General features: G+C 37.8%; 1 protein-coding gene across 10 annotated transcripts in view; it reads left to right on the top strand.

The window, feature by feature from the left end:
• TLE1 (TLE family member 1, transcriptional corepressor) overlaps nt 1-27,835 on the top strand; it is a 79,969-nt gene that overhangs the window by 35,934 nt on the left and 16,200 nt on the right. For 4 of the 10 annotated variants that reach the window (XM_068666528.1, XM_068666525.1, XM_068666530.1 and 1 more), the window contains exons 7-14: nt 8,125-8,326; nt 9,078-9,094; nt 17,505-17,621; nt 20,753-20,806; nt 22,279-22,431; nt 23,257-23,401; nt 24,081-24,271; nt 25,667-25,743. In XM_068666528.1, the coding sequence (XP_068522629.1) occupies nt 8,125-8,326; nt 9,078-9,094; nt 17,505-17,621; nt 20,753-20,806; nt 22,279-22,431; nt 23,257-23,401; nt 24,081-24,271; nt 25,667-25,743 (956 nt within the window). Of the gene's footprint in view, nt 1-6,524; nt 6,579-8,121; nt 8,327-9,077; nt 9,095-17,504; nt 17,622-20,752; nt 20,807-22,278; nt 22,432-23,256; nt 23,402-24,080; nt 24,272-25,666; nt 25,744-27,835 lie in introns of all 10 variants that reach the window. The other 6 variants (XM_068666523.1, XM_068666527.1, XM_068666526.1 and 3 more) reach the window with 2 other exon arrangements.

The raw sequence follows: 27,835 nt of genomic DNA, 5'->3' as shown, positions 1-27,835 counted from the left end.
CAATGGCTTCTCTCCAGCATATCCAGGTCTCTCTTGTACTGGGGAATTGGACACAGTATTCCAGCTACAGCCTTACCATTGCTGAATAGAGAAGTAGTATCACCTCTTTTGGCCTGTTGACATTACTTTGCTTCATGTAGCCCAGGACACCATTAACCTTCTCTGTGTCAAGGGCACACTGCTGGCTCATGTGCTACTTGCTGTCCACCAGGACCCCCAGGTCCTTCTCTGCCTCTGCTTTCTGGTCAGATGGCACCCAGCATGTACTTGTTCTTAGCTATGTTCCTCCCCAGATGCAGGACTTCGCAATTCCCTTTGTTGACCTTTGTGAGGTTCCTGACCATTTCTCCATCCTGTTGAGTTTCTTCTGGATGGCAGCATGGCTGTCAATCATTTCAGCCACTTCTGGTTTTTTGTCACCTGCAGAAGAAAACAAACTCTCAGAGCTTGATTTTGCATGTTACTGCTATGGTATTGAAGAATAAGATTCAAATAAGAAGGAAATATCTTGCAGGGACCTCTAACACACTTTGCAATTAGTCTAATAGTCATAATATCAAAGAAAAAGAAGCATGCAAAGGCAGAGAAAAGGAAGCACTGCTGCTGCTGGTGAAGTAAAGTTAGAAAGTTGAGTAGTAAGCAATCCATGTTGGAAAGTATTGCCAGTATATATCTGTATACGAGTACATTCACATTTGTAAAGAAGAATGTGGATATATTTTTAAGGGAGGGTTATCTGGCATCATTGAGAATGTGCTTACCTGTAGGTGAAGTAGTCTTCTGAAAGTAATTACAGACATTTAAATGCAAGTGTAAGTTTATGCATTAGGTTGTCAAATGAGAGTTACTGCTAGGTTTGGCTTTTGCTAGTATAGGTGATGTGTGCAGGTTTTTGTCTTCCAAGGTAATGTAGAAGGCTGGATCTGGCAGGAGCATTATCTTCGGTTGTTTCCTTTTCTGGAAGGTCTTTTTTTTTTTTTTTCCAACTTTTTTTTTGCATTGGTGGTTGTAAGAATCTTTCTAAACAGAGAGAGAAAGGGTTTATTGGTTGGCTGGCTGTATCTGCTCAAACAGTGGCTCTCGTGTCCATTTGGCCATAAAGATTTTGTACTACTTCTCACCTCCTTCCACTTAAGCACTTGTTTGGGAAGGGACAGAATATGGCAATGCATAAACAATAATGCTTTTTGTTGTTTTGGTAGTGGTTGGGTGGTGTTTTTTTATTATTTTTGTTTTGATTGTGTTTTTTTCTTCATATCTTTCTGCCTTCTTGAGTTTAATAAAGTCACGTTTCTTCTGTTCTACAGCAGTTGACATGAAATAGTGCCCTTTGCATGTTAGGTCTCTAAATTACTTTTGTGCTTGCCATATATTTTTTTTAGAATGAATCTATGTAGCCACTGTTCATAGTGTTACCAGAGCTAGTGCAGATCATGTTTTCTAGAATTCTTTTTCTCTTCCTGGATGTTTGTTCAGAAGACCACTGGAGAAAACAGCTATTGTAGTTTGGGACCAGATATGTATCCTTTTCCCATTGTTGGTTTGCAATTACCTGTGAATTCTGAATTCTGTGCAATTGGATAGATAATGAATAGTACATCACATCTGTTTAAGAATAGAAGTCACCTCTGTTTAAGAATAGAGGAATACTTGCAACCATTCAAAACTAGGAATTCAAAACTAGACTAAGCCATAGGTATTTGTGACATTAGTAGAACTGCTTTATGGTAGGAATGGGAATTACAGTGCTTCTTGGTCAGTGTTGACAGATAAAGAACCAGAAGTAGGAATGTGTTTGTGACATGGATTTCCTGTATATAAACAAGAACTTACCAACTTTGCCTCTGGAAGCCTGTGGCAGAGATTGAAAATTCATTCTGAATTTTGAGTCCTAGTTAAAGATCTCTGTATAGTTGGAACTAAGGTGTTGGAGGAGAAGAATTGTACCACCTTTAAGATGGCTAGGAGGTGCTAGATTGGAGAAGGAAGCACTGTGTTTTTCATGTTTATTTTGGGGTCTCTGCAGTCTAGTTAGGGGGTTACTGGGAAAAAATAGGCAATAAAGTCTGATGCTAGACAGTAAGCTGAATGCACCATTTCTTTCCTCCCTTTGCAAATATGAAGAGCTTCTGGTTTTGCAACAAAATGGTGGGTGAACTATTGATGCTTTTAAAAATCAATGCTATGGTTAATTATCTCAGTGCAGTCACTTACGTATGCATCATTGCCCTCTTTTCTGCGTTCCCACATCCCTGTAAAACTGGACACAGCCCTTACTCTTCAAGTAATGGTAATAATTGGTAGTAAGACAGACCTGTTACTCATCCTTTTCTGAGCACATTTCTTATGGCAGGTGTCTAGTTTTTAATTAAGTGCTAATGAACATGCCTAGTGGACCATGATACTGCTGCCAACTTCTTCAGTTTTATATCTCACTGCTGCTAAGCTCTTAAAAGGTGGCAGACCAGGCATTAGTGTCTCTGAAGTGACAGGAAAGTGATTATATGCATAACAATTGTTTCTAGGATGTACAATGGCAAATGTCTAGTTTCTAAATACATCTGGTGAGCACTGCTGTTATGCATCTACCCTGTCTTTAGTTTTTCTCTTTGTGCGCAGTATCATATTCCTTTTTCTAGAAAAAATGCAATATACTTTTGGCAATTCAAGTTGTATAAATAAAAAGGTAACAGGGTATGAACTTTTGGAAAGGATTATGTTTATTGGTGTGTTAGAAAGAATTTAACATCTTTGGCATTAAAGACCATGATCAGTTTTTTGGTCATATGTCTATTTAATATTGTTGCAAATTTAAGCATCTTTGTGAACTATTTTCTTCTGCTGCCCTAAGTAACCATTTTGCAAAGCTGCAGGGTATTGCGATGAAGTTTCCACTTACAGCTCTCGTACTATATTCTATACCTTAAACTGGGCATTGCTCCCCAGCTTTCACATGCCGTTCTGTCAGAAACAGGATGTAGCCCTTCTTTGTCACGTCCCTTCAGTGTTAAGGACTACGTTGGAAGAGATTAATCTGTTCATAATTTCTGGGACTTACAAAATACACTTTGTGTAGGCTACAAAGCAGAGCAAGTGTAATTGCAGGTAGCATGTCCTTAGCAGGTTGGTTTCTAAAGAATTAAGCTTCGCTTCCTGAAATTGTGTGGATTAACTTATTTGCTAATTGAACTGGGCATGAAAAAGCAGAATCTTCACAGGCGTCCTGAAGCTACAGGGACAAGAATAGAAACAATTTAACTTCATTTCCCTGTTTTGACTTCCTGTGCCCACACTGCAAAATAAGCTAATTTGAGCTCACTGTTGGAAAAAGGAACAGGTTTCTCTCCACAAAACTGATTTGGAGGAGAGAAATCAATTTTTGTTCTTAGCCAATTTCACACCACAGCTAGGTAATCCAGTGTGATAGTGCACCTGGGGACAAGACCGAGGTTATGAATGCATTGTAGTGCTGCTGATGCATGTTGTTGCATGGGTAGAAGTGCAGATGACCGAGCTCGTTGATCAAAGAGGAACAGAATGACTTAAGATACCATCTCTCTTAAAGAGCCTTCCAAAATATCAAGTTTTCTCTTGAGTTGAAGAAATATGTTGGAAACTACTGATAAAGTCTGTGAGAGGGAGAGATACCCTCTTGTTCTTCAGAGTTTGAATGGGAAAAAAAAAACACAGTATTGTCAGACTTCTGCAGTGCTCTTTATTGATGCTTCTGAAGAAGCAGCAGTGTAGTGAAATGAGGTTTCACTAGCAGTAGCAATAGCAACTTGATTTTGTAGAAGCTGGTCTGCTGCTTTAACTTTTTCAAATGAAAATAACTCCTAATGCTTCCTTCAAAATATTACTTTCTAGGTTCTTATAAACATTAAAGTAAAAGAAAAAGAGCTACCTTTCTCTTACCTTGTCTTTTAAGTGTATTTAAGAGTTGGTAAGAATAGAGATGAGAATGTAGAATCATAGAATCATAGAATATAGAATATCCTGAGTTGGAAGGGACCCTTAAGGATCATCAAGTCCAACTCTTGACACCGCACAGGTCTACCCAAAAGTTCAGACCATGTGACTAAGTGCACAGTCCAATCTCTTCTTAAATTCAGACAGGCTTGGTGCAGTGACCACTTCCCTGGGGAGCCTGTTCCAGTGTGCAACCACCCTCTCTGTGAAGAACCCCCTCCGGATGTCAAGCCTAAATTTCCCCTGCCTCAGCTTAACCCCGTTCCCACGGGTCCTGTCGCTGGTGTTAATGGAGAAAAGGTCTCCTGCCTCTCGACACCCCCTTACGAGGAAGTTGTAGACTGCGATGAGGTCTCCCCTCAGCCTCCTCTTCTCCAGGCTGAACAGGCCCAGTGCCCTCAGCCGTTCCTCGTACGTCTTCCCCTCCAGGCCTTTCACCATCTTCGTAGCCCTCCTCTGGACACTCTCCAACAGTTTCATGTCCTTTTTATACTGTGGTGCCCAGAACTGCACACAGTACTCGAGGTGAGGCCGCACCAGCACAGAGTAGAGCGGGACAATCACCTCCCTTGACCTACTAGCGATGCCGTGCTTGATGCACCCCAGGACACGGTTGGCCCTCCTGGCTGCCAGGGCACACTGCCGGCTCATATTCAACTTGCTGTCTACCACGACCCCCAGATCCCTCTCTTCTAGGCTGCTCTCCAGTGTCTCATCGCCCAGTCTGTACGTGCAGCCGGGGTTTCCCTGTCCCAGGTGCAGGACCCGGCACTTGCTCTTCTTGAACTTCATGCGGTTGGTGATTGCCCAGCTCTCCAACCTATCCAGATCCCTCTGCAAGGCCTTTCCACCCTCAACAGAGTCCACAACTCCTCCAAGTTTGGTGTCATCGGCAAACTTGCTCAAAATACCTTCTATTCCTACATCCAGATCGTTTATAAAAATATTGAAAAGTACTGGCCCTAAAATGGAGCCTTGAGGGACCCCACTGGTGACCGCCCGCCAGCCAGACGCAGCCCCATTTACCATAACCCTTTGGGCCCTGCCCGTTAGCCAATTGCTCACCCATCGTATGATGTTTTTATTTAGCTGTATGGTGGACATTTTGTCCAGTAGGATCCTATGGGAAACCGTGTCAAAAGCCTTGCTGAAGTCCAAAAACATCACATCAGCTGGTTTCCCTTGGTCCACCATACGGGTGATCTTATCATAAAAGGAAATCAGGTTAGTTAGGCAGGACCTACCCTTCACAAACCCATGCTGGCTGGGACCAATGACTGCTTTGTCCCCCAGGTGCGCCTCAATAAGTTTGAGAACCATCTTCTCCATGATTTTACCAGGCACTGACATGAGACTGACAGGCCTGTAATTGCTAGGGTCTTCTTTCTGACCCTTCTTGAAAATCGGCACAACATTTGCCAGCTTCCAGTCTACCGGGACCTCTCCAGATTCCCAGGATCGTTGAAAAATAATTGAGAGAGGTTCCGCGATGACGTCCGTCAGCTCTTTCAGCACCCGGGGATGAATCCCATCCGGACCCATGGACTTGTAGGGATCCAGGTGGAGTAGCAAATCCCGCACACGTTCAGGGTCGGTTGGGAGTTTGTCATCCCCACCGTCCCGGTCCTCCAGCTCAGGGCACCCTGGGTCCCGAAGCCCATCATCGGCATTGAAGACAGAGGCAAAGAAGGCGTTAAGCGTCTCTGCTTTGCCTATGTCATTGTCTGTGAGGAGACCTTCCCTATCAAGGAGCGGCCCTATGTATTCTTTAGTTCTCCTTTTTCCATTCACATATCTAAAAAAAACCTTTTTATTTTCTCTCACAGACACAGCCAGCTTCAACTCTAGGTGTGCTTTAGCCACACGAATTTTCTCCCTACAAACACGAACAGTATCCCTGTGTTCTTTCCATGACACCCGGCCCTCCTTCCAGTAGCGAAACACTCTCTGTTTCCGCCTAATCTCCATTAGAATGTTCCTGGTCAGCCACGCCGGTCTCCTGCCCTGCCTGCCTGACTTGCGATATTTAGGAATTGCCTGATCTTGTGCTTCTAGGAGGCATCGCTTAAAGAATGACCAGCACTGGTGGACATCGAGGCCTTCAAGAGCAGCTTCCCAGGGGGCCTTGCTGACTAGTTCCCTGAGCAGCCTGAAGTCCGCCTTCCCCATATCTAGGGATGAGGTTTTGGTGGCACTTTTCCTTCTGTCACCGTAAATTTTGAACTCAACCACTTCATGGTCGCTATGACCAAGGCGGCCACCAATCACCACATCTCCCACCAGACCCTCTCTGTTTTCTAGCAACAGGTCTAGGAGGGCACCTTTCCTAGTTGGCTCCGTTGGCTCCGCTTCATTGCAATACATGTACATGTACATGTATTGCAATGAAGACTAAATTTTTTGTACACCATATGAAAATGAATTTGTGAAATTTGGTCTAAGAAGCCAAAGTTTTGGTACAGTTGTGGCTTTGTATAATTGCGTGAAGGGGTTTTAGTAGATTTTTGAGGTTTGTCCTGTATATGAGAAACAAGTAAATGATGGATGCTTTGCAGCTGGGGGCAACAGAGAAGTGCAAGCATAGCCCGTCCAGTCCAGAGTTCTTCAATGTGAGTCGCTTATGTCTGCAGGCATTCTTAAACAGCTCAAGGAATGTCTTGGGTGGACATGTATGAAATAAAAGTTACAGAGGTACGCTAGTTATCTCAATAGTAACGTAATTCATCTGCCTGTAGATATTATGTGGGTGTTGTTGGTTTGTTTTTCTTAGAGTCTTGGGAGGTATGGAAGAAGATATTTTGGAGTAATTTGTAAAATACTGTGATCTTAATTCTACCTTCTGCTTAGGTGAGCTTCCAGTAGCTCTCAGCAGTACTGTAATAACTTTGCCTACTCTTGACAGGATGACTGGCATTGAGTAGGTCAGACATTTGCTTGTGTGACATCTGCTTGATTGCATGACTTCAGTGATATTCCCTTGCTTTTTTGACGATGTCTACATTCAGCAGTGGGTGGGTGGAGTGTGTCCAAGCTTGTTGTTTTCTGTTCATGTGCCCAGGCACAAGAAAGCAGGAAAGAGGCAGAACATCTGTTTTGCTGTAGCAAACTAAAGAGGAGCTATGATTGAGCTAAAGATGGTTTTGAAACCTAATTTTCCCAAGAAATCTGTGCTCAGCATTTTGGTCAAAATAAGTGGTTAGCTGAACTTGGAAAATGTTAGTAGAACCATAACAGCTTTAATTAGAAAATAACTTCCCTATTGAGTAAATATTAAAAAAAAAAATAAAATACAATAAAAAATCATCCATTATAAGGAATCTGTTTCTAAAATTGCTTAAAGGTTATTTTGTCAGTTTCATCACTGGGATATTTATGTTTACTCATCAGGGTACTGACCCTGCCAGCTGATTTTAAAATAAAGAGACACTTTAATTCATTACTACCATATTTCCTTTGGGGAGTTTTCTGATGTTGTTGTTGCTCTCTGGAGTACCTGGATTTTAAACTCAAAATTGTTTCCTAAACACAATGTTATCTTGTGAACAGCTTTTTTCAAAAGCTTTAGTAGGGAAAAAAAAAAAAAAAAAAGATTTAACTATGCTTAGTATAAAATTATATGGTGTCTTTTATTTATTTGTTAATACTCAAAATATAAACCTAATTATTCTTTCCAGATTTGGGTAGCAGGGGTGATGAAGGTGGGTTTAAATCAGTCTTACCAGAGAATTTTTTTATTATTTTTTATATTTTTTTTTTCCAGAGCAGTAGTATTCCTTTTTACAGAAAAGGAAGATTTTGAGGCCTTCTCTGGAGTTCTGCTACTGCTGTGTGTTTGTCACTCATAATGTTATGACAGAAAGTGGCTGCCTAAAACAAAACAGCTTCCAATCATGGAATATTTTTCTCAGGCTGTAGAACAAGTATTCAGTTAGTCTTCTTGTTTTATAGGTTATGATAAGAGTTGTCCACAGACAGCATAATACAGTGCAGTATCTATAGTGTATTGGGACAAAAGGAAAGCCTAGATTAAAAAAATAAAAATAAAAATGCACTGTTGGTTTTCAATAACTAACCAAACCTCTTCTCCCTTTTCCTTCCCAAACCATGTGCTATGCATTGTTCTTCTGGGGATGACGATAACGCTGGGAACAGCAGCAGCAGTTGCAGGCTCAACATCTCTCCCATGGCCATGGACCTCCAGTGCCTCTAACACCGCATCCATCAGGACTTCAGCCTTCAGGAATCCCTCCACTCGGAAGCAGTGCTGGCCTCCTTGCCCTTTCTAGTGCTTTGGGTGGGCAGTCTCACTTGGCAATAAAAGATGACAAGAAGCATCACGATGCAGAACACCACAGAGGTGAGAGGCATGGCAGGCCTGATTAGGACACTGTCAGATTTGCGCATTGCTGCAAGTTATGTGCATCTCTAAAGAAATCAAGTTACATAGAATGACAATAAACTGTTGGCAAACTTAAAAAATGTCTGCATATATACCACTGAAGCAAAATTCAGCTTGGAAACCTTCAGTATTTTAAATGGGGATCACTAGGTGTCATATGCCCTATAGTTTGCAGGGTATTTTGACATCCTGGTAAATGTTTAGTGCAACACCAGTGGCCTGCACCATATTGTGAAAAACTGTTAAACTGCTTAAATGGGTAATTTTTTTTCAAAGAAAGTAATGATGTTAAATGGGTAGGTGGGTGGGAAGGTAGGGGGAATGAGAAGTTAAATTTTGAAGTGAATGTGTTCAAACAAAGGATTTAGATAATTGCATCTGTTACTTTAGTTTCATAGGCTTAAATTCTAGTACGCAATTAAATATTGGGCAAAATTGCACTTGACTAATTTTTGAAAAGAAAATAATTTATTCTGTCATGAAATAAAACCAGGCTTTGTGTATGGTTAAACTGTAAATCATGTTTACAAAATACTGTAATTTTCAGGAAATCACTGTATTAGGAATGTGCAATGACTTATATAAATAAAAGCCATTTGAAAACTGTTTGTGGCTTGTGTTCTAATTTTTTCCCCCCTTTTTTATTTCTGTTCTTGCCTCTGTGTCTGAACGGGCATGTCTGTGCATTTCTTGGTTACTACGGGAGCAGACAGAGAGCCGGGCACAGTAAGTACCAATACTCCTGCTAACCTTTCCTCTTCTACCTTAAATAGCTATCAGAAGTTGCACTGTTTGTCTGATTTGTCCTTTTGATCAGTTTCATAATGGTCTAATATCTCTTGGTTTATGTGAAATACTAAAGTATTTTGCTTGGAGGAGTTTAGGAATCAGATATCTGAGCACAATCATGAGCTACTTGATTTTTAATTCTTATATAAAAAAAAAAAAAGTAAATCAAACAACTTTGATTGCAATTTAGTCTATAACATTATGTCAGAGTTAAGATGTTTCCTTGAGGATTTTCAGGAACAGAATTGCAGGATGGGTAAGAAATTTAGAACTCGTGTTACACTATGTTTGACCTTAGTTTCTTTATATGAATCTGCAAGAACTCCTTTACTTATAATTTGTGCTTCTCTAGCAGTACTGTTTTTTCTTTAGATATAATATGTAACAAATTTTGCCTAAGACAATCTTTGTAAAGCAAAAAACAAACAAAAATCCCATGCCAAAAATAATGCAGCCAAAGAACTGCTTTTTATAACAGCTTTTTATACTGTTATGTCTTGTGATTATTGTTGTTAATCTGTTAATGCAGTGGAGGTGGACAGGTACAGCTTTCACATCTTTTCAAGTAACAAAACTAGCTCTGCTTATTGATGCCAGAGGTGAATTAGAGCTTTGTGTATTTGTCTTCATCAGAAAAGACAAGAAATGTGAAATAGTTATTAACTATTAAGTTTATGATACTAAACTCCTGACTTTATTGCTTGATTATTTTTGTTGGTTGGTTGTTTTGTTTGTTGTTGGGTTTGTTTTGTTTTTTTTTTTTTTTGCTATGCAGTTGGCTTGTTCTTAATACTAGGGCTTGACAATTACTTTACTAGAAACTTTCTGCATATCTCCTAAGGCAATTATTTTTTATTTTCAGATTACTAAGTAAGAACATTCATTTCACCTTGCTTAATGCCAGTGTGACTGAGGAATTAATTTCAGGCTGGGTTTTCCTAAGTCTCAGACCTGTAAGGATATATTTCCTTAAGTAATACTGGCCAAGAGCAGGATTCTCTAGGACTTTTGTAAGAGTCATTGTGTTCACACATGCACATATACCAGAGCAATGACTTTAAATTTAAGCTTGGTTGTTACGTTATGTTTCCTGTTCTTGCTCTCCCCAACCTTTTAATCCAAAATTAAACCACCTATTTTGTTGTAGGAGGTTTGCAACATCTCTTGCTTTGTTTACTGTATATGCCATTTTTTTCACAGTACATACAATCATTATTCTAGTTACTTCTGTCCCCATGTATGTAACTCAAGCTTTCTTGTTTTTTATATGTACCAGGTGAGATACCTGGCTTTTTTATTTATTTTGAGTTACCGCTAAGTGTGGTAAACAATCTGAGTCTTGTAATACAGATAAATTGAGTTTGGGTTACTATACTACTGTGCCTGTAATTTCTTTTTGGTTTCAGTGGTGAATGCATACTTCATACTTAAGTTATGCTTTAATAGCTGAATACAGATCAACTTAAGTTTGAACTTAAAATTGTTTAAACTGTGTTGTCTTAGAGTCTTGGTTTAACAAATGATACCTTCAGTGAGAGATGAAGTGATAGCGACATTCAGATTTGTAGCCAAAATAGTCAGTTGGAACTGAATTGATCTTTGAGCTTCTCTAATTGTCTTAAATCTTTAATGGATTATTTTTTTAATACATCTTAAGGGTAATATAAAATTGGTCACAAATATACAAGGCATACCAGCAGGTCTGTTTAATTATATATCGTTTCAGCTGAGCAGTAGGCTCTCATTTTGCAAATTACCATCTAGGTCATCAAGATGAGATGAAGCTGATTTTTTCAGCCTTACATTTTAAATGTAATGCTGCTGCCAGAAATCCTGACAAAGGCTTGCTTTCATCATCAAAGAAACCAAGACCCATGCTGTTAGTTACCTGAAGCAACCATGATGTTTGGTATTACCATGAAATACTACAGCATGATTTTCATCAGATATGTCTAGTGTGACCTTTCAGAAGCTCGTAGTTTGTATGTGCAAGTCTGAAACACCCTTTGGTTTAAAACCAAACTGAGTTACAGCATATTGTGGCATATTATTTGAGTATATTCTTTTTAAATGAGATTTGGCTTTATTTTTTTTAAAGTTTCCTTAGGCAAATATGCAGTCAATATTTTTTGCATATTATATGTTTAGAAATACAATGGGATTCATAAATGGATGTAAGGTAAAATGTGAAGAGAGAGTGATTTCATTGTTCTTGATTGTGATCTGTGTCCATTTTACACCTTTGCTACATTTAAAAGTGCTACTTTTTTTTTCTATTACTAATGAAACACTAATATTTTAGAAATTAGTAAAAAAAAAAAAAACAAAACAACAACAACAACAAAAACATTTCATACATGAAATACTAGAATTACTTGGTCAGAATGAAAGTATAAATCTACATAAGTAACAGACGGTGGGTTTTGGCTGATGTAGCTCTAACAGTCCAAAGCTAGGTTATGTTATTGTGGGAATTCAGGCATTCCTATGATTGTGACACAGTCCATCTGCAGTTACTGAAATCAGGGAAAGTAAGCACATTTTGCAACTGAAGTTCAATAAAGTCTTTGGAGACACCAGTGCAAAAGAACTTTGTCTATATTTTTCTCTGGGGAACATACTGGCAATGTCTGTCAAACTCATCTTAGGTGTTTGTTTGTCACTTGTCTTCCCACTATTTTTAATGTCCTTCCTGAACATCATAGAAATGCAAATGCTTGTCAAGTGCAATGTTGGATCAGTAATCTGTAGACAGTGAAATCTGACTATACTATGTGCTTTGGATTTTCATTAAGGCTGGTGTTTACCTTTTGTTCTCATGAAAAATATGCTTATTTTTAAAAACTTATTCTTAATATTTGCAAGATATTTTTTTTTCTGCCACTGTTGGCAAGCATAAATGCTGTTGTTCTTTTGTAAACAACTGATCTCTTCTTAGAGCAAAAAATATTTTGTCCTTCAGTCTCTGTCCCATTCTTCCCATTGTGGTCTTGAAGGACGGGGACATGCACAACTGAATGCTACTCTTTGTTTGATGTTGAATGTGAGTTGGTTTTGTTCTGTGTTTTAATTCCTTTAAATGAAAAAGAAAAGGGAAAAAAATCACAAAAGGAGTTACGTGAAAGCCTAGAGTAGTTTTCACTATTACATATATATACATCTTTGCCTTTGTCAAGAAAACAGTATTTTTCCATTATAACAGCTTCAATTTAGGAACTTGAATTTCTTTAATCAGTCATGCCTTTTATTTTTATTGGCTTTGTCAACTTAAAAATAAGTCTTACAATTCTTACGGATGCAAACCACATATTAGCTTCAGCCAGAGTCAGTTGCGCAGAAGAGCATGGGATGCTGTGCTGCAGTTCAGTTTGTAACTGATATAAACCAGCATGGGGCTGGTGACAGAGGTTACAACACAGGGCAAGAGGATTGGAGTGTTTTGATGTAAGTTCTTGTGGATACTTCCGTTTTGACAAGCATTTGGTAGAAAATGGCAAAATCAACAGAACCTTTATTCTCTCTTAGTCTCTCATTATTACTGAATCAATGTGGAGAGTGTTGCTAATCCATCTAGGCTTCTAGCCTCCTATGTTTGTAATATGAACATAATAGTCTACGTTAAAATGGTGGGAGAAGAGAGTGTGAAGTCAGTAGCTTTCTGTCACCAGTAATATCAACCAAAACCCACTAACTTGTATTTTTGTGTTGTTGTCTTGTGTGTTTGCAAGAAACACATTCAACAAAAGGAATTTAATAATTCTTGAGCAGAATAAGTACAATCTTTCTGTATTTTGGGGAGTGGTTAAGTGTTAGCTTGTTAGCTCCCCCTCCAACTTGAGACTTACTCCTGTTGCTGAGTCTTGGTAGGGAGCAGTGGGACTGCTGAGTGACCAGTGAGTCGGCTGTGTATGTTAGACCTGGTCCTGTTTTGCCTGCTCTAACAGAGGACTGTGTTTATTTCTGAATACATGTGGGTATCAGCAAATAGCACTTTCGCATTATACACCAGCTCTTTTATAGTATAATGGTTACATAAGCAGAGCAGCCAGTGGTGGTTGTACTGGCAACTGGGTGCAGTTGATGCAGATGTACAGCAAGCTGGTGAATGATCAAACACAGCAGGTGTATGTGTGTTGGGTAAGGAGACCACTGCCACGGAAAGTCTTGACTGCAACCAGGTGTGGTTGAACCACAAGTACAGCTGTGATGGACATGCTGTTGTTTAACTGCTGTAATGATCAGTGTAGCATTAGTTAGGACTGAATGGACTAGTGAGTTGTCTGTGCTGTATTACAACAAAGTGCTAAAAGGAGATACTGTGGGCTCTCAGCCTGTACTTGTGACACACATACTTCTGGTTTGGAAGTAGTTCCTACCGGCAATGAAATGACATATCAGTCAGAGAAATGCATCTAAATAATGTGCATTATATTTCTGTTAAGGAACCTGGAACAACCTTCTCACTGTGTATCAACTGTTTTCCTTTCATATTTGCTTCTGATGCTTTCAGTGTTTTAAAATGTTGCTGGCAGAAAAGTTGCTTTGAGATAGCTTGTTGTAAAGCCATTAGGAAACCCAGTAGCACTGATAGGAAGAGCTATACATGGCTTTTTTATTTTTTCTTTTTCTTTTTATTATTATTTTGAAACTTTATTGAAGAATGGTGTCCATGTGAATAACCTTTAGTTTAGGAGAACTATAATATTTGTATTAAATTGATTTTTTTTATCATTTGTTCTGATCTGAGATTCATGATCTACAGACATTGCATTTGATAATCCTAATAAATTGGACTCCTAGTAAGAAAACAAGATTTATCCCCAATTATGTGTCTAGTTTATTGAAATTAAGACAAAACATAAAACCACTATCATGCAGTTTCTCTTTAGGAAATCTTTGTGTGTGTGTATGTATACACACATGCATACTTCTTTTGTTCTTTTTGAACAAACTTGAATGTCACAGAAGAGTAATCCCAACTGAAAGTTTTTGTAGCATTATCTTAAAAAATAAATATTACAGCTAAAATGGAACTCTTATAATCCTACTTCTGATGGTAAGTCAGATGTCAGTAGGCCTAGTAGAAAACTAAGTACTTTTATGTTATTACTTATTTATTTTAATAAAAGATGAGCAGAACTTTATCATGCGTGCAGCTATTGCTATTGGCAAATAGAAACTATACCAGAGCTTGTGTGGAAAGGTGTTTGTTGTTGTTGTTGGCTTTTGTGTGTGTTGTGTGAGCTGTCTTCAGGATAATTTCCTTGAAGTTAACATGACATCTAATGTTACATGTATCCATAAGAGATCTGAGTAGCCCAGGGTTTATTAAAGCATCTGGTTCCCAATACTTATTTGTATTTTCATTTCTTTCTATAGTGTTCTAGATATATCATAAGTACGGCTTTAAAAGATGCATGGTTCCACATTTTTGAATGAAATTTTACACATCCAATAGTTTTAATATTCGTAGTAGCTTACAGCAGCAAGCTGTTTTTTAATCTAAAGTTACACTTTACCTGATTTTGGTCACAGTTGTTAACAGTTTCTTGTACTCCTAAAGGGGGAAAAAAACAAAACAAAACCAACAGTAACTTTTTAGTTACTTAATGATAATTTTTTCTAGAATACTGAGAGGTCTTATTTCCTATATATAGTACAGCTATTGTGCAACAAACTGTTCTGCAGCAGTGCCTAACATGGATTCTCTGATGCCAATTAATTAAATTAATTAATGTGATAAGCTGGAGAAACAGTATAAACATCTGTAGGGGGGAAAACTTCGCACAATGGACTTACCAGATGATTGGACTTACTATGGACTTACTAGATGATTATAATAATGATACATTTACGTGATAAGTAAGCAACCAGTATTTTGACAAAAAAAAAAAAAAGCAAACGTGATTTTAATTTACTATTTGGGAGAGGGTGGGAGCCATAGACATTTCCCACAGTGCTCCAGTTGCTGCAAGTCTTGGGTGGTGCCAATCAGTTGGTTCTTGGAATAGAGATGTTTCATCCCATTAACTGTTGCCTATTTTTGCTTTTATGCAGTGATTAATTTCACGTCATAAATAAGTGAATATCACAGTAACTGTGATACATTCACATACTCAGATTTTATTTTATGTAAATCTAGGTTTCTCGTTAAGTTTCTCTGTATTGAAACTCCAGAAGACAAGCTACTTAATATTGTTAGCATTGTCTAGGTAGACTTTACGTTAAACCAGATAAAAATTAAAATAGATAAAAACAACTCTTGTAACTACACATTTTATGCCAAAATTAACAAGCTCCTCCTTACGGTTCTGCGGAGTAATTTCAAATAGCAGAATTTCTAATTTTTTCCAAGCTGCTGCCCCCTTGCCACCTTTCTGTTGGTCATGCTTAATTTTGGCAATTTAAAATGAGAAACTGGATTTATTCAGCTTTCTACACCTAACTTACTGTTTTGTTCTAAGCTTTTAATCAATAAAACAGATACAGATTTTCTATGTTTTTTTTTTTTTTTTGTTAAGGGAAGTATCTTATCTTTTCAAGGAAAAAAAAAGTTTTTAAGAACAGGCATTTGCCTTTTCTGAAATCTGTGATCAAGTTTGAATTTTCAAACAAAGTTTGAATTTAAAGCTTACTGCTTAAGATGTTTCTACTGCTAAAGTCATGATGGATTCTGTATTAAAATGTTGAAAATGCATTTCAATGTTTTCAAACTAGTAAATCCCTGAATTGGTATGCATGTGGGAAGGAGATGAAGGGTTAAATTTAGACTATTTGTCAAGGCAATTAGTTCAGTGATCCAACAAGCCCACCTTTTAGCTGCAAAACATTGTGCTAAAGACATTATTTTGAGCTTCTTTATACTGAATTTCATTAGACCCTCCTATATGCTTTATGTAAGCCCCTTGGCATTTGTTTAGCTTGAATAGTCAGGGATAAAAGAGCTTAGAGTTGGCTCTAAAGCACAGTGTCTGAAGTAGGAAAAAGAGGATTCGGATTGCCTTATGTACCCTGTATTGTTTTCCTTCTCCTTGGGACTGAACACTAATACATGAGCAAACTACCCTGGCGTTTTCAGGTTTTGAAGGGGAAGCCATTCAGTGTGCGGTTTACTGGCTACTAGTATATGTTTATGATATATTAAGAATATTTTTGTCTCTCTTATGTAAAAGTAAGTATTTATTTGAGGGTTTGCATTTATAGCATATATGTTTCTAGTAGTCTTTTGTGAGATATACATGTGTACTTGTAAATATATATTTATTTGTATATTTATATGAGTATATATTTATTTACGTAAGCATGTGCTTGGCTTTTAGGAACTAGGTTTACCAGGTCTTCATGAAAGGAGACTTATTTTTCTCAAGTCATTCAGTATTGTTCACAGCATTAACATATCACTGAACAAATTGCGCTTTTGCATATGCTAATCCTGCACTTAAAAGAACTCATTGTAGCACATTTTAATGCTTTAGCTGGAACGGAGATGGAGATGGGAATCACAGACATGTCAAATTGTCACATGACTGAAAAAATGTTAGAAATGCCTTTCTCTTTGGGTCAACAGTTTGTATGTACCGTATCTGAATGAAAGTAGTCTGTGCAGTTTGAGGAAAAGATTAGTCTTTCTTTTCATCGTGTGTGTGTCTGTGTGTGTGTGTGTGTTGGCATCAGTTTTCCACACTGGGTCTGATTAAATAGGATTTTAGCCATAATTTCACACTAAGAGTGAAAGTTATGTCAGGAAAAAGAAATAAAGTGATCTCTATACGTTTGTTGATGATACCCAACTGGAGTTCGACAAAGCTAACAGATGCACACTGCATAACCTCATTTGTTATTCTTTAAAGAGTTAAAGGCAAGTTGTCATGTATCTCTCCATGTTTGAAAGAATAAACATACCAAAGCCTCATCTACATATGATTTCCTAGAGGTGAGCAATCAGTCAGGTTATGTTTGAGTCTTTTGTTTGTAAATATATATATGTATATATGTAACAAAAAAAATAATATATATATATATATATAACAAAAAGATGCACATTACTGATGAATTAACAAGCTTTATTTTCTAAAACAATAAATTTAGTTGAATTAAGTAGTTAAATAGGTGGTGAATGACAAGTGAATTAGACTTTTGGTAAGTTGAGCAACGAAAAACCAAGGATCTTAGAATGCACTAAGCTGTACATGTTTGCAGGGAGGACTTTGGGATGAATTAAATGGAATGAAAGATTATGTAGGTATTGCATTTCTAAAGCATCTTTAACATGCAGTTTGAATTTTAAGGTATATATAAATGAATCTTGAAAGGAATTTTTGACTGGCCTTGTTTTTTGTCTTTACAGAGTAATTCTCTGTTGGTCCCAGACAGTCTGCGAAGCACAGATAAACGCAGGAATGGCCCTGAATATGCCAATGACATCAAAAAGAGAAAGGTGGATGATAAGGATTCCAGCCACTATGTAAGCAAATCTGTGTTAAAGAAATGATTAATTTATTTGCAGATGTATTTGTAAGAGGAGTAAAAGAGCTGCAAAGCACAAGGCAATGTGTTTTCTATGGCTGCTGTAGTACAGGAATGCATGTGCCAGAGAGACCATTATTCTTGCTGTGGAAATAGTAGTGACTCAATAGTTAGGGCTATTGTCAAGTAATACTTCTCAACAGGGGATAAGGAGCCAGGAGTAGCCATTTGGGATTCACAAGTGCTCTAAGACATTACTCTGACTTCCAGAGGATGTCCTTTCCGGATGGCTCAAAAGCTTACCATACTGCAAGTTTATTTGAAGTGGAAGGGTTTGTTGATTTGGAAGATTTTAAAAGATTTTTCTTATATGAGCTATTATCATGTTGAAAAATAATTACCATTGGAAATAGCATATGTTATGAGGTAACATATAATAACATATTTAAAAATCCTAAAGTTTGTGTTTGGTTGGTATGTCAGTTTCAGCAGAAAAGAAACTGATATAAACAGCTCGCAGTTTGTGCTCTGCGTTTTTGACCAGCATTGCTTACTGCTTCGTTTGAGAGAGGCACTTCAGTACAGTGTGGCCCATGTGAACCTCAGAAGGTTTGCATGTGCTTTCAATTTCAAGGCTAAATGCTCAGCCAGATCGCAGGATGATACTTGAACTGCCTGCAAACAGGGCTGGTGTGAAAGAGCACTGGAAAGAAGAACATCAATCTAACAGCAGATATTATTTGACATAGCAGTAGTATGGTAAAATACCTGGTTTATATGAGTTCAATCACTAATTAATTCCTAGCTGCTGAAATCCAAGAGACAATCAAGTGCCCCTTTATTTCCTCAGTGTTTTGCAGCATAATTTCTCACCCCTTAAACCCCAATGCTCTGGGGCAGGAAGGCTGGCTCTCAGTGAATCTTGCAGTGGAGCTACTGATAGCACATTGGCTTTCTTTCCACTTTCCTGCTTATCGTGGTGTTCTCATACTGTTGAGATTTTGCAAGTCATCTTCCCACCACTTTATAATAACATAGATTATAGAAAACTTCTGGCAAACTTCCTCAAACTTACTCCCTTAATTTAAGGGTTTGGTATTCTAGGTGTATTTTTCCTTTCTAATTTGTAAACTGTGCAAGCAAAAAAAAACTGCCTTTCTTTTCTTGAAGTTCTGTTAGAAACAAATGAAAAGTATATTGCACTGTAGAAGTATAGTTTGTTTTAATCTGCATTTTAAATGTGCAGCTCTCTTTGCTTTTCTCTTGAGGTGGATTTTGCAAGTAAAGGCAGTAACAAAATAAAAATTAAGCAAAAATAAAATTCATTCTGGTGTAAAAGATGTTTTTTTTAAAAGTTTTCTTAATTCAGCACATGTGTTGCTGAGTTCTAGCTTACTTTAGAAGACGTCCTCAGAGGGTCAACAGGTACCATTGCATTTGTCAGAAGGGAGACAAATGAGCTGTACAAATTTTCACCTTGGAAATAAGATGCTCAAAACACTTCCCCCCCCCCCCCTTTTTTTTTTTTTTGACTTGTGACTAGTTTTCATGTTAAGATCTGGATAACTTCAACTTGTAGGTTTGTTAAAGAAGAGAATCTTCTGATATGAACAGTACCTATAGGAATTGCCTGTGATAGCCATAGTAAATTTCTGTGCCTCAAGATGACCAGAGTACATTTAATCATACCTTTGTAACTGTTTTTGCCTGCATTTGAGGTGATATTTCTGGTGAAGAAGTGTCCTATCTATTGTGATTCCACATATTATAGCCTGTTCTTGCTTGCTGTATCCTTTGTACTTCTCAAATGGTGGCAGATAACCAGGTCCAGAGCTTTTCTGTGTCTTTTCCTGTTGCACCCTTTGATTGGACAGCTTCTGAAGTGACAAATAGAGACACCATTCTCTCTTTTGTGACACTCTTGCACCCCTACTATGTTTAGTGTATTTCTTGAAGCAGTCAGAGCATAAAGGAAGGAAGGATTGTGACCACCTGTAGAGTTTTTGTGGTTTTTTTTTATTTTTATTTTTATTTTTTGTTTGTGTGTGCATTTTGTTCTGTTTTTTTTTTTTTTTTTTTTTTTTTGCTGTTGATGATGGTGGTGGTGGTGGTGGGTTTTTTTGTTTTATTTTTGTTTTGGAGCTAAAGAAAGGAAATGGTCTTGTACTTCATCTGCCAGTGTTAAGTGTGGTAGCCCAAACATGTTGAAAGCACTGCTGATTTAATTCAAGACATGTGGGACACATTGAACAGTCTTGTAGATCTGATTTGTTTGCCTAGAAACTTTTAAAGTAAAAGTATAGTTATTGGAAATGTCAGACTTGCCACAGGAAAGATTTATTGCTCACCATTCATTTGATTTGTTTTTTATCCAGACTCTTGAGGGTGAACCACCAAGTGGAACTCATTGTATCACTGTGTATCATAGAATGTGTCTGCTGGGTGATCCCAGCATGTTCTGGAGACAGGGACCAAGGCACACTTGAGTAATAGCTGCAGTGGGGCACCAGGGCAGCTCAGGTGAACACAGATTTACGTAAGAATGCATCTCGACAAGCTACAATAACACATTTCAGTTTAACAATGTCAAAGTATTTTGTTTCAGTAGGATGAAATGTTGAAATGTCTTGGCATTTATGAAGCATTTTCTTCCACATAAGTTTCCATTTTCAAAACTTTTCTTTCTTGAAATGGAGAAAATGTTGTGCTGTCACTTTGAAGAAGCTGATTAATGAAACAATTGCCAAAATAATGGAGTTTTAAGATGTTAGTGTGTTTTTTTAACTTATCCACAAGCATTAATATTAACACATAGGAGATTAACACACGAGTGGTATAAGCTTCTTTTTATAGTAAAAATTATAACACTGTTTATGATGGTAGTAAGGAAAGGAATTGGACCATCTTGCAATGTTAGTAAAGCCACCACCATTCAAATAGTTCTACCTTATATGGGTGTTAATATTGAAGCAGAAGTAAGGTCTTGTATTCTTATTTTCACTGTTTTCCTGATTGCCAATAAATAAAAGCTGTTTTGTTTTTTTGTCTAGGAAAAACAACAAATGTGTGAGTAGATATAGTCTCTCTTTCAGCTCTTAATGTACTAATTGAACTATTTATTTTTGATAGGACAGTGATGGGGACAAGAGTGATGATAACTTGGTCGTAGATGTATCCAATGAGGTAACTTTTAATTTATGTGGTATATATATTAAAAATATGCACCACCTGATCTTTTTATTAATCCTAGTTATGTGTTCCTCCTAGCTTTGTGATTGCTCTCAGCTTTTTCTTCTGCTGCTTTGCATAGGTCTGGTCGCTCCACAGTTAGAATATAACATTTCACGGCTATTCTGTAGTGGAGACAGCTGTGGTGAGGTGCAGGTGGAGGTCTGAGATTTCCCAACTGCTATCTTCAAATGAAAAGGGAAAACAGTACTGAACACTGTAGGCGTATTATTAAAACAGTTCTTGTGGATTAAAAATTACTAGTATTTTAACTGCCTATGTTAAAGATGGCATTTTCCAGACATGCTTGTTAGGATGAAGTCTGCACAAGTCAGAATGAAGTCAGTTCAGAAAATTGTCTAGAGGTGGTAGCCACTTTATTTATTTTTCTCCAAAATAGTGGTGTTTTTGTTTTGTATTGTTTTGGTTTTTGACAGTGACATCATGATGAAGGGAATAGTCTTATCTTTTCTTCATCTTAAATTTCATACTACAAAAAGATTTAGGTAGCCTGACTATGGCTGAAACATTCTTATGCTCCATGAAAAGTACAGGGAGAAAAGCTGACAGAGAAGTGTCTCAGCAGCCTCAAGTGCCCAAATGATGTCAGCCAAGTAAAAACAATGTGTATCTAGCTAGGGATTTTAGTAATCTTTTCAGAAGTCCTACCAAATCAATAGTCTATAATCCTAGTTGTTCAGTAATCCATCAATAGACTAACTCTATGTGAGGATGGCTTCTTGCTGATTTTCTTACGAGCCAAAGGAGCTTGGAGAACCTGCAGAACTGATGGTGTTGTACCTTGTTGGGCAGCCTATTTTGGGGTAAAGTAAGTGCAAAAAATGCCTCTGGGAGAGAAAGATAATCACTTGAGAGATTATTGCAGTTTTTCTGTAGACTTACGTAGCAAAATAATAGATTTTAGGAAGAAGTAACATATTGTAATATATAAAGTCTGCATCTTTTTCTCTTTTCTGAAGATGGACATGATCAAGGTGTGTTTTCCCTTAAAAAAAAAAAAAAAGTGTTACTGAAACAATTGTTTTGACTAGCAGCATGTGAAGAACATACATGGAAGTGTACACTGATTGCAGTTTCTGTAGGTCTTTCTTGCTTATCACTTGTCAGGCATGCTTGCCTTCGTTTGTACTTATATTTATGTAGGTTGCAAGCTCTATGCTTGAAAACAGTTTATGCTAATGTAAGGTAAATAGATCTGGATTTCTTACTATATGGACTTACTTATGTTTCTAGAAGCGATGAAGGGATTTAAGCTTTTTTTCTACAGAGATAGAGAGCAAAATACTATTTCTTTTGAACTTACTGCTTGAATTCTTCTTCCCCCCACACCCCTGGACTCTTTAGTGGTGTTTGTATACCAGATTCTAACAGAAGTATGTGCTGCTTTTTCCTTCCCATTGTTTTAGGATCCCTCCTCCCCACGGGCAAGTCCTACTCATTCACCACGTGAAAATGGTATAGATAAAAGCCGTCTGCTAAAGAAAGATGCCTCTAGCAGTCCAGCATCTACAGCTTCTTCAGGAAGTTCCACGTCCCTCAAATCCAAAGAAATGAGTTTGGTGAGTGTTATAAGCAGTCTGTTGTCCAGGGAAATGTTCATTTTCTTGTGAGGTCTAACTTGGCATTCTTCTGCAACTATTTTTTTGCAGATGGCACATTTAAGAATTTCAAATTTAAGAATTTGAAGCTGAAGTAGACTTCCAGATATTTGTAGCATTTCAGCTTTTCTTCTCAGCAATAATTTCTCCTTTGTTTTGATTTCCTGTATATGCATTTCTGTCAAATGAATTGCACGTTTATTACAAAACACAAGATTCACTTAAGCTATTGCTCAAGAAAAGCATGGTTATGTTCTAACTCTCCCATAGATTTGCATATGGTCACTAAGAAGTTCTCTAGGCTTTTCTTTAATTCTTCTAAGTGAACTGTCACTCTTTGAAATCTCTTTCTGCAGTATAATTAATAATTTGGTCAGGTTCTATGTCACAATTTCGTTGATGTTATCAACTGTGGTGGTACGTTTGTTTTCACTTAGATCTACTGTGTCCAATAATAGACACAATAGTTAGTTCACGCTAAAATACTTTGGTGATGCTTACTGTATTGTCCCCCCCCCAAAAAAAAAAAAATTAGCTCATGCATTTTTTCTCATGCCAATTGAAGAAAGAAAAATAACATTTATTTTGCTTTTTTAATTTTGGCAGTAATCAAAAAGGTCAGCACTTCTTTCTCACAAGTTAATGTTGTCAGCATTTCATGGATTTATGAAAATTGGCTGGGGGACTAGGTAGTAGATGCCCAGCATCCCAGCTGCTGTTGTGATAAATTGTGTAATATGGCCTGGATTAAAAATAATACTCATTTAATTTGTTTAATGATACCAGCATGAAAAAGCCAGCACGCCTGTTCTGAAATCCAGCACACCAACTCCTCGAACTGACGTGCCAACCCCAGGCACTAGTGCAACTCCAGGACTTCGTCCAGGCGTTGGCAAGCCTCCAACAATGGACCCTCTGGTTAACCAAGCTGGTAAAGCATTGCTTCTCTGTTTTTATAGTTCCAAAATTAATCTTTTTTCCATATGAATGTTAACCAAGTTCTTGTTTCATGGTACTAAGAGAGGGCTTGATGAGATGCAGATGTGTGGATTATCAAGAGTTTGAATATCTTTCCATCTTTTATTCTTTGTTTACTTTTTTCTTTATCTTTTTGGAAATAATCCAGAGACTATGCAGTGAAAGACTTCTGAGAAATTTCTGGCACTTTACTCTGAATGCAATCTCTTCTCCAGCTCTTTGTCTGAATCTACTAATATTTGCTGCAGTGTAAATCTTGACAAATGCAGGGGGAAGTTTACTTTCGCTATTCGGGCTGGTACAGCACAGTTGCTTCAGACGTGAGCTGTGTAAACCATGTCTGTCAGCTTTAGTGCTTAATTTGGCAAAGGAGAGATTAATGTAAACAGGGTAATATTACAGAAATGAAAATGGGCAATGCTGGAAAAGGTTGTTAGAAGTAATCAGCAGGTTCATACCTCAGTAGATCTTATTTACACTGAGTGAAAAGAGGAGGTAGTAGTGTAGATAAATTATGGGAATGTTTCTTGGCTGTGTGTGTGAGGGGAAGGTTAAGTGTTGTAAAAAAAGCCGTCTTCTTCCCTAAGTGCAAGGAAATACAAATAAAACTATTTGCTTTCATTATTCTGTAGCTGCAGGTTTGCGGACACCTTTGGCAGTACCAGGGCCATACCCTGCTCCATTTGGAATGGTGCCTCATGCTGGCATGAATGGAGAGCTAACCAGTCCAGGGGCAGCCTATGCCAGCCTGCACAACATGTCACCCCAGATGAGTGCTGCTGCTGCTGCAGCTGCTGTGGTTGCTTATGGAAGATCTCCTATGGTAGGCCATAAGTTGCATGCAATCTTAGTCGTATGAGTTGCAGTTCACTGAGGAGAGCTGCATGCTTCATTTAATGTGCTGTCGAATTCCCAAGTTATAACAGTGCCAGAGGCTTGACTGCTTCACTGTGTGTTTCGCTTTGCTGCATGGTTGGAGAAACAAATTTGCACCTTGAAAACAAATAATATCACAGTATTGATGTGTTACCTTTTTTCTTCATCCTCATCAGTACCTTGGTTGATTAATAAATGCCAAATTTTTTATACTTTAAAAAAAAAAAAAAAAGGTATAAATCGTCTCAATGGTCCTGTGAGCATCTGCTTTTCTTTTGCTGCATAAGATTTGCGATCTGTACAGACACACCAAATTAATTTCAAGTCATGTAGAAGTTATCTACTTTTGTCCTTTTATTTTTTGTGTAAATAAGCATGAAGACTTGGTCAGTTCATGTCTTAAAACTCTGTGATAAGATGTGTTAAGAGGAGCTGCTGTTGTGGGCATAACCCTAACGGACCCTAACCCTGCTTAAGTAAACGGAGTATGGCAGTCATTGCTCCTATTGATCAGAGTAACCTGGGAGCCTGATTCTGCAGAAATGAGCTTGATGGTAATTCTATATATACACAGGCTTACCTACTTGTGAGTTTGCAAGATTGGATTTAAGCTTGTCATTTCTTGTTATTGTAGATGTGGCTACTTTTTTGAACTGGAAAAATCAGGGTTTATTCAAAAATGTGGAAATCCTAAATAGCATTTGTACTCCTTGAAGCAATAAGAATTGTGTTTCAGGTAGTGTTCAGAAGGAAACGTGTTTGGTCCAGAACGTTTGACTTACTTGGTGTACGTGTTTATTCTGGATTTAGAAGTGTAGTGGAATCGCACTTTGTAAAGACAGCCTGTGTAGTATATTTAAGCCATAGACAAATTTGTGCACACCCTGCAGTGTAGTTCTGCGAGACATCTCCTAGCTGACATGCCTGCACAGTGCAGAGCTGTGCCAAGATCCTAGCGGGGGCCCAAAGCTGCTTCCGAGCACACCACACTGCACCTGCACAGGCCAGCACTCACTGCCACCGAGATACAGAGCACTGGTATGGCTACATGCCGGAGCACTCCCGAGCCCAGCTCCAGGGCGAGTGCCACACTAGCATGCAGGTCTGTGTGTTATGCTCAGTACTGTGAATGTGTGATACACATTACGGGTTTTCTCTTTGAATATGAGTACTTCTAGCAGAAGCATGTTGGGGGCAAAACTTGTTTTGTCTATTACTCCTGCCTACCTAATTTTGTGGGTAAAAGCTATACTTTGGTTAAATGCATAATACCTAGGAAGGGAAGAAATGCTTGCTGAATGAGAAATTGCAAGTGTGAGATTAATTCATTTTTCATTGTCAGGTTGGGTTTGATCCTCCTCCTCACATGAGAGTACCTGGAATCCCTCCAAATCTAGCAGGCATTCCTGGAGGAAAACCGTAAGTAACCTTTTAAGACTTCAGTAACATCTGCAACATCTAGAGAGAATGCAGCTATATTATCTGTGAACAGGAATTCCAAAGAGGGTAGTATCTGGTTGTTCCCAAGAGATTGTTTCAAACTTCTCCTGGCAAGTATGTACAACATAAAAGTTCTAGGATGGTAGTTGACATGTCCCAAAACAGATGTGCACATACTGGTTTCCAAGCAAAATCTGTTGAAGGTGCATCTTGTGTATTTTATTTTATATTATTTATTTCCTCTTTTCTAAGAGAAGGGAACTACAAACTGGTAGATAGTCATAAAATGTGCAAAAAAAGACTGATACTCAACTTCATACTATACTGAGCATAAAACTGGAGTACAAACTCAGTGTCCTTGTCTAGCACCTGTTTTAACAAGCATGAGAGTCTGAAACTTTGATTGAAGTGGGTATCTGAAGCAGTTATTTTAGCAACTGATACATACTTTGTGTACTGGAGCAAGCTTTAAAAAATGCTTTTGTAAGTATGCAGCTGGAGAGAAAATGTATGAGGAACCAGTTGTACAGCTGGTGGTGTATAGATGTAGTATAATTTTCACAACTTATTATTGTTAAAGACTTTTAATTACTGGTAGAGGTGTCTTGAATGAAATACTGCTGCTGTGGTGCTCTGGTGAATTTATTCACCAAAGCATCATATTGATGCTGTTTTATTATTTTTTTTCCCAGTAATTTGGCTCTGGTAAAATGTTGAGACCCAACTTAACCGTGTGCAGTTGTCATGAGCATGTATGATTTCCTTAAAAAAAAAAAGAAGAAAAAAGTGTATTTTATAAATATTCGTGCAAAAGCAGTCCACACAGATCCAAACATGCAAGTTAGATTAATGTGTTTTCTTGGAGAGAATCATAGATACCATAGATACCACCAATCATAGATACCACAAAGTCGAACCATTAACTTAGCACTGTCAAGTCTACTGCTAAACCACATCCCCAGGCACCACATCTACACATCTTTTGAATACCTCCAAGGATGATGACTCTACCACTTCCCTAGACTGCTTGTTCTAGTGCTTCACAACCCGTGAATGCAGAGGGAATTAAAACACTTTTTTGACACTGTTAAAGGTTAATATCTATTGATAAGTTGTAATGTCAGTCATGCAATCATCCTTAAGTATTCACCAATTTTGGGGGAAAAAATTTTTCTACTCTTTTTCCATAGCAGTAGGAAAGCAGTAGGCTTTTTATATTATAAACGTCATGTTAGATGTGTTTTCGTTCTTATCCACCATGTTTCTGAGAACAGACCTAACTATTTGTTGGCAGTGTGAGAAAGTTCTTAAATCTTGGATTTACTTGTAGAAAAGTTGGTGGTATGTTGACAAGACTACTGAATCGAGGAGTCTGAGTTGGTGTTATGTATCAGATGGTGGTGTATTTAAACTTAGCACATTTAAAGAACATGCTTTGTTCTTAAAATATTCTCTTGTTAAGGGTCAAACTCATTCTTGCTGACTTCATTAGAATTTGGTAACCTTAAATAAAATATTTTTGGAGATCACACAGTGCAGTGATTGTAAGTTTTTACTTTTAATCAAGTGTATTCGCAAGCTTTCGGTGACTTATTCCATTAGTAATGTTTAGCAAAATACATGATGAAAACCTATTTTTGTTCAGTCAGAACTGGTCTGTGGCTGAATCCTACCTGTTGCATTGCTCAAGGCACAAAAACAGTACTTGTGTAATTTTATAATTTCTATCATAGTATTTCATAGCTAAATTATGGTGTCTCTTTTTTTTTTTATTCAAATTTTATTTAGTCTTTTCAGCTCTTTATTCATACTGCTTCATAGATCACTACTTTGATGTGTGGCCCCTAATCTCCTCTTGACTTGATGTGTTCTGTACTGTTTTTTGTGTTTTTCGATGTTTTTCATATTATTTGGACTGTCAGTCGTTTCCACTGCAGGATCTTCTTTGCTTGTCTTTATTAAATGTGTCAAACCTAAATTTCCAGAAACTGAACTGTTGTCTTTCCATTGATAACTTTAGAATCACCTTGTCTTAGTCTTATTTGGCTATGTATACCTAGATGCAGTGCAC

The sequence above is a fragment of the Anas acuta genome, chromosome Z (assembly GCF_963932015.1).
Source record: "Anas acuta chromosome Z, bAnaAcu1.1, whole genome shotgun sequence".
In the NCBI taxonomy this organism is placed as follows: Eukaryota; Metazoa; Chordata; class Aves; order Anseriformes; family Anatidae; genus Anas; species Anas acuta.
The sequence above is the reverse complement of the archived record's forward strand: the minus strand, read 5'-3'. Positions and strand labels throughout refer to the sequence as shown.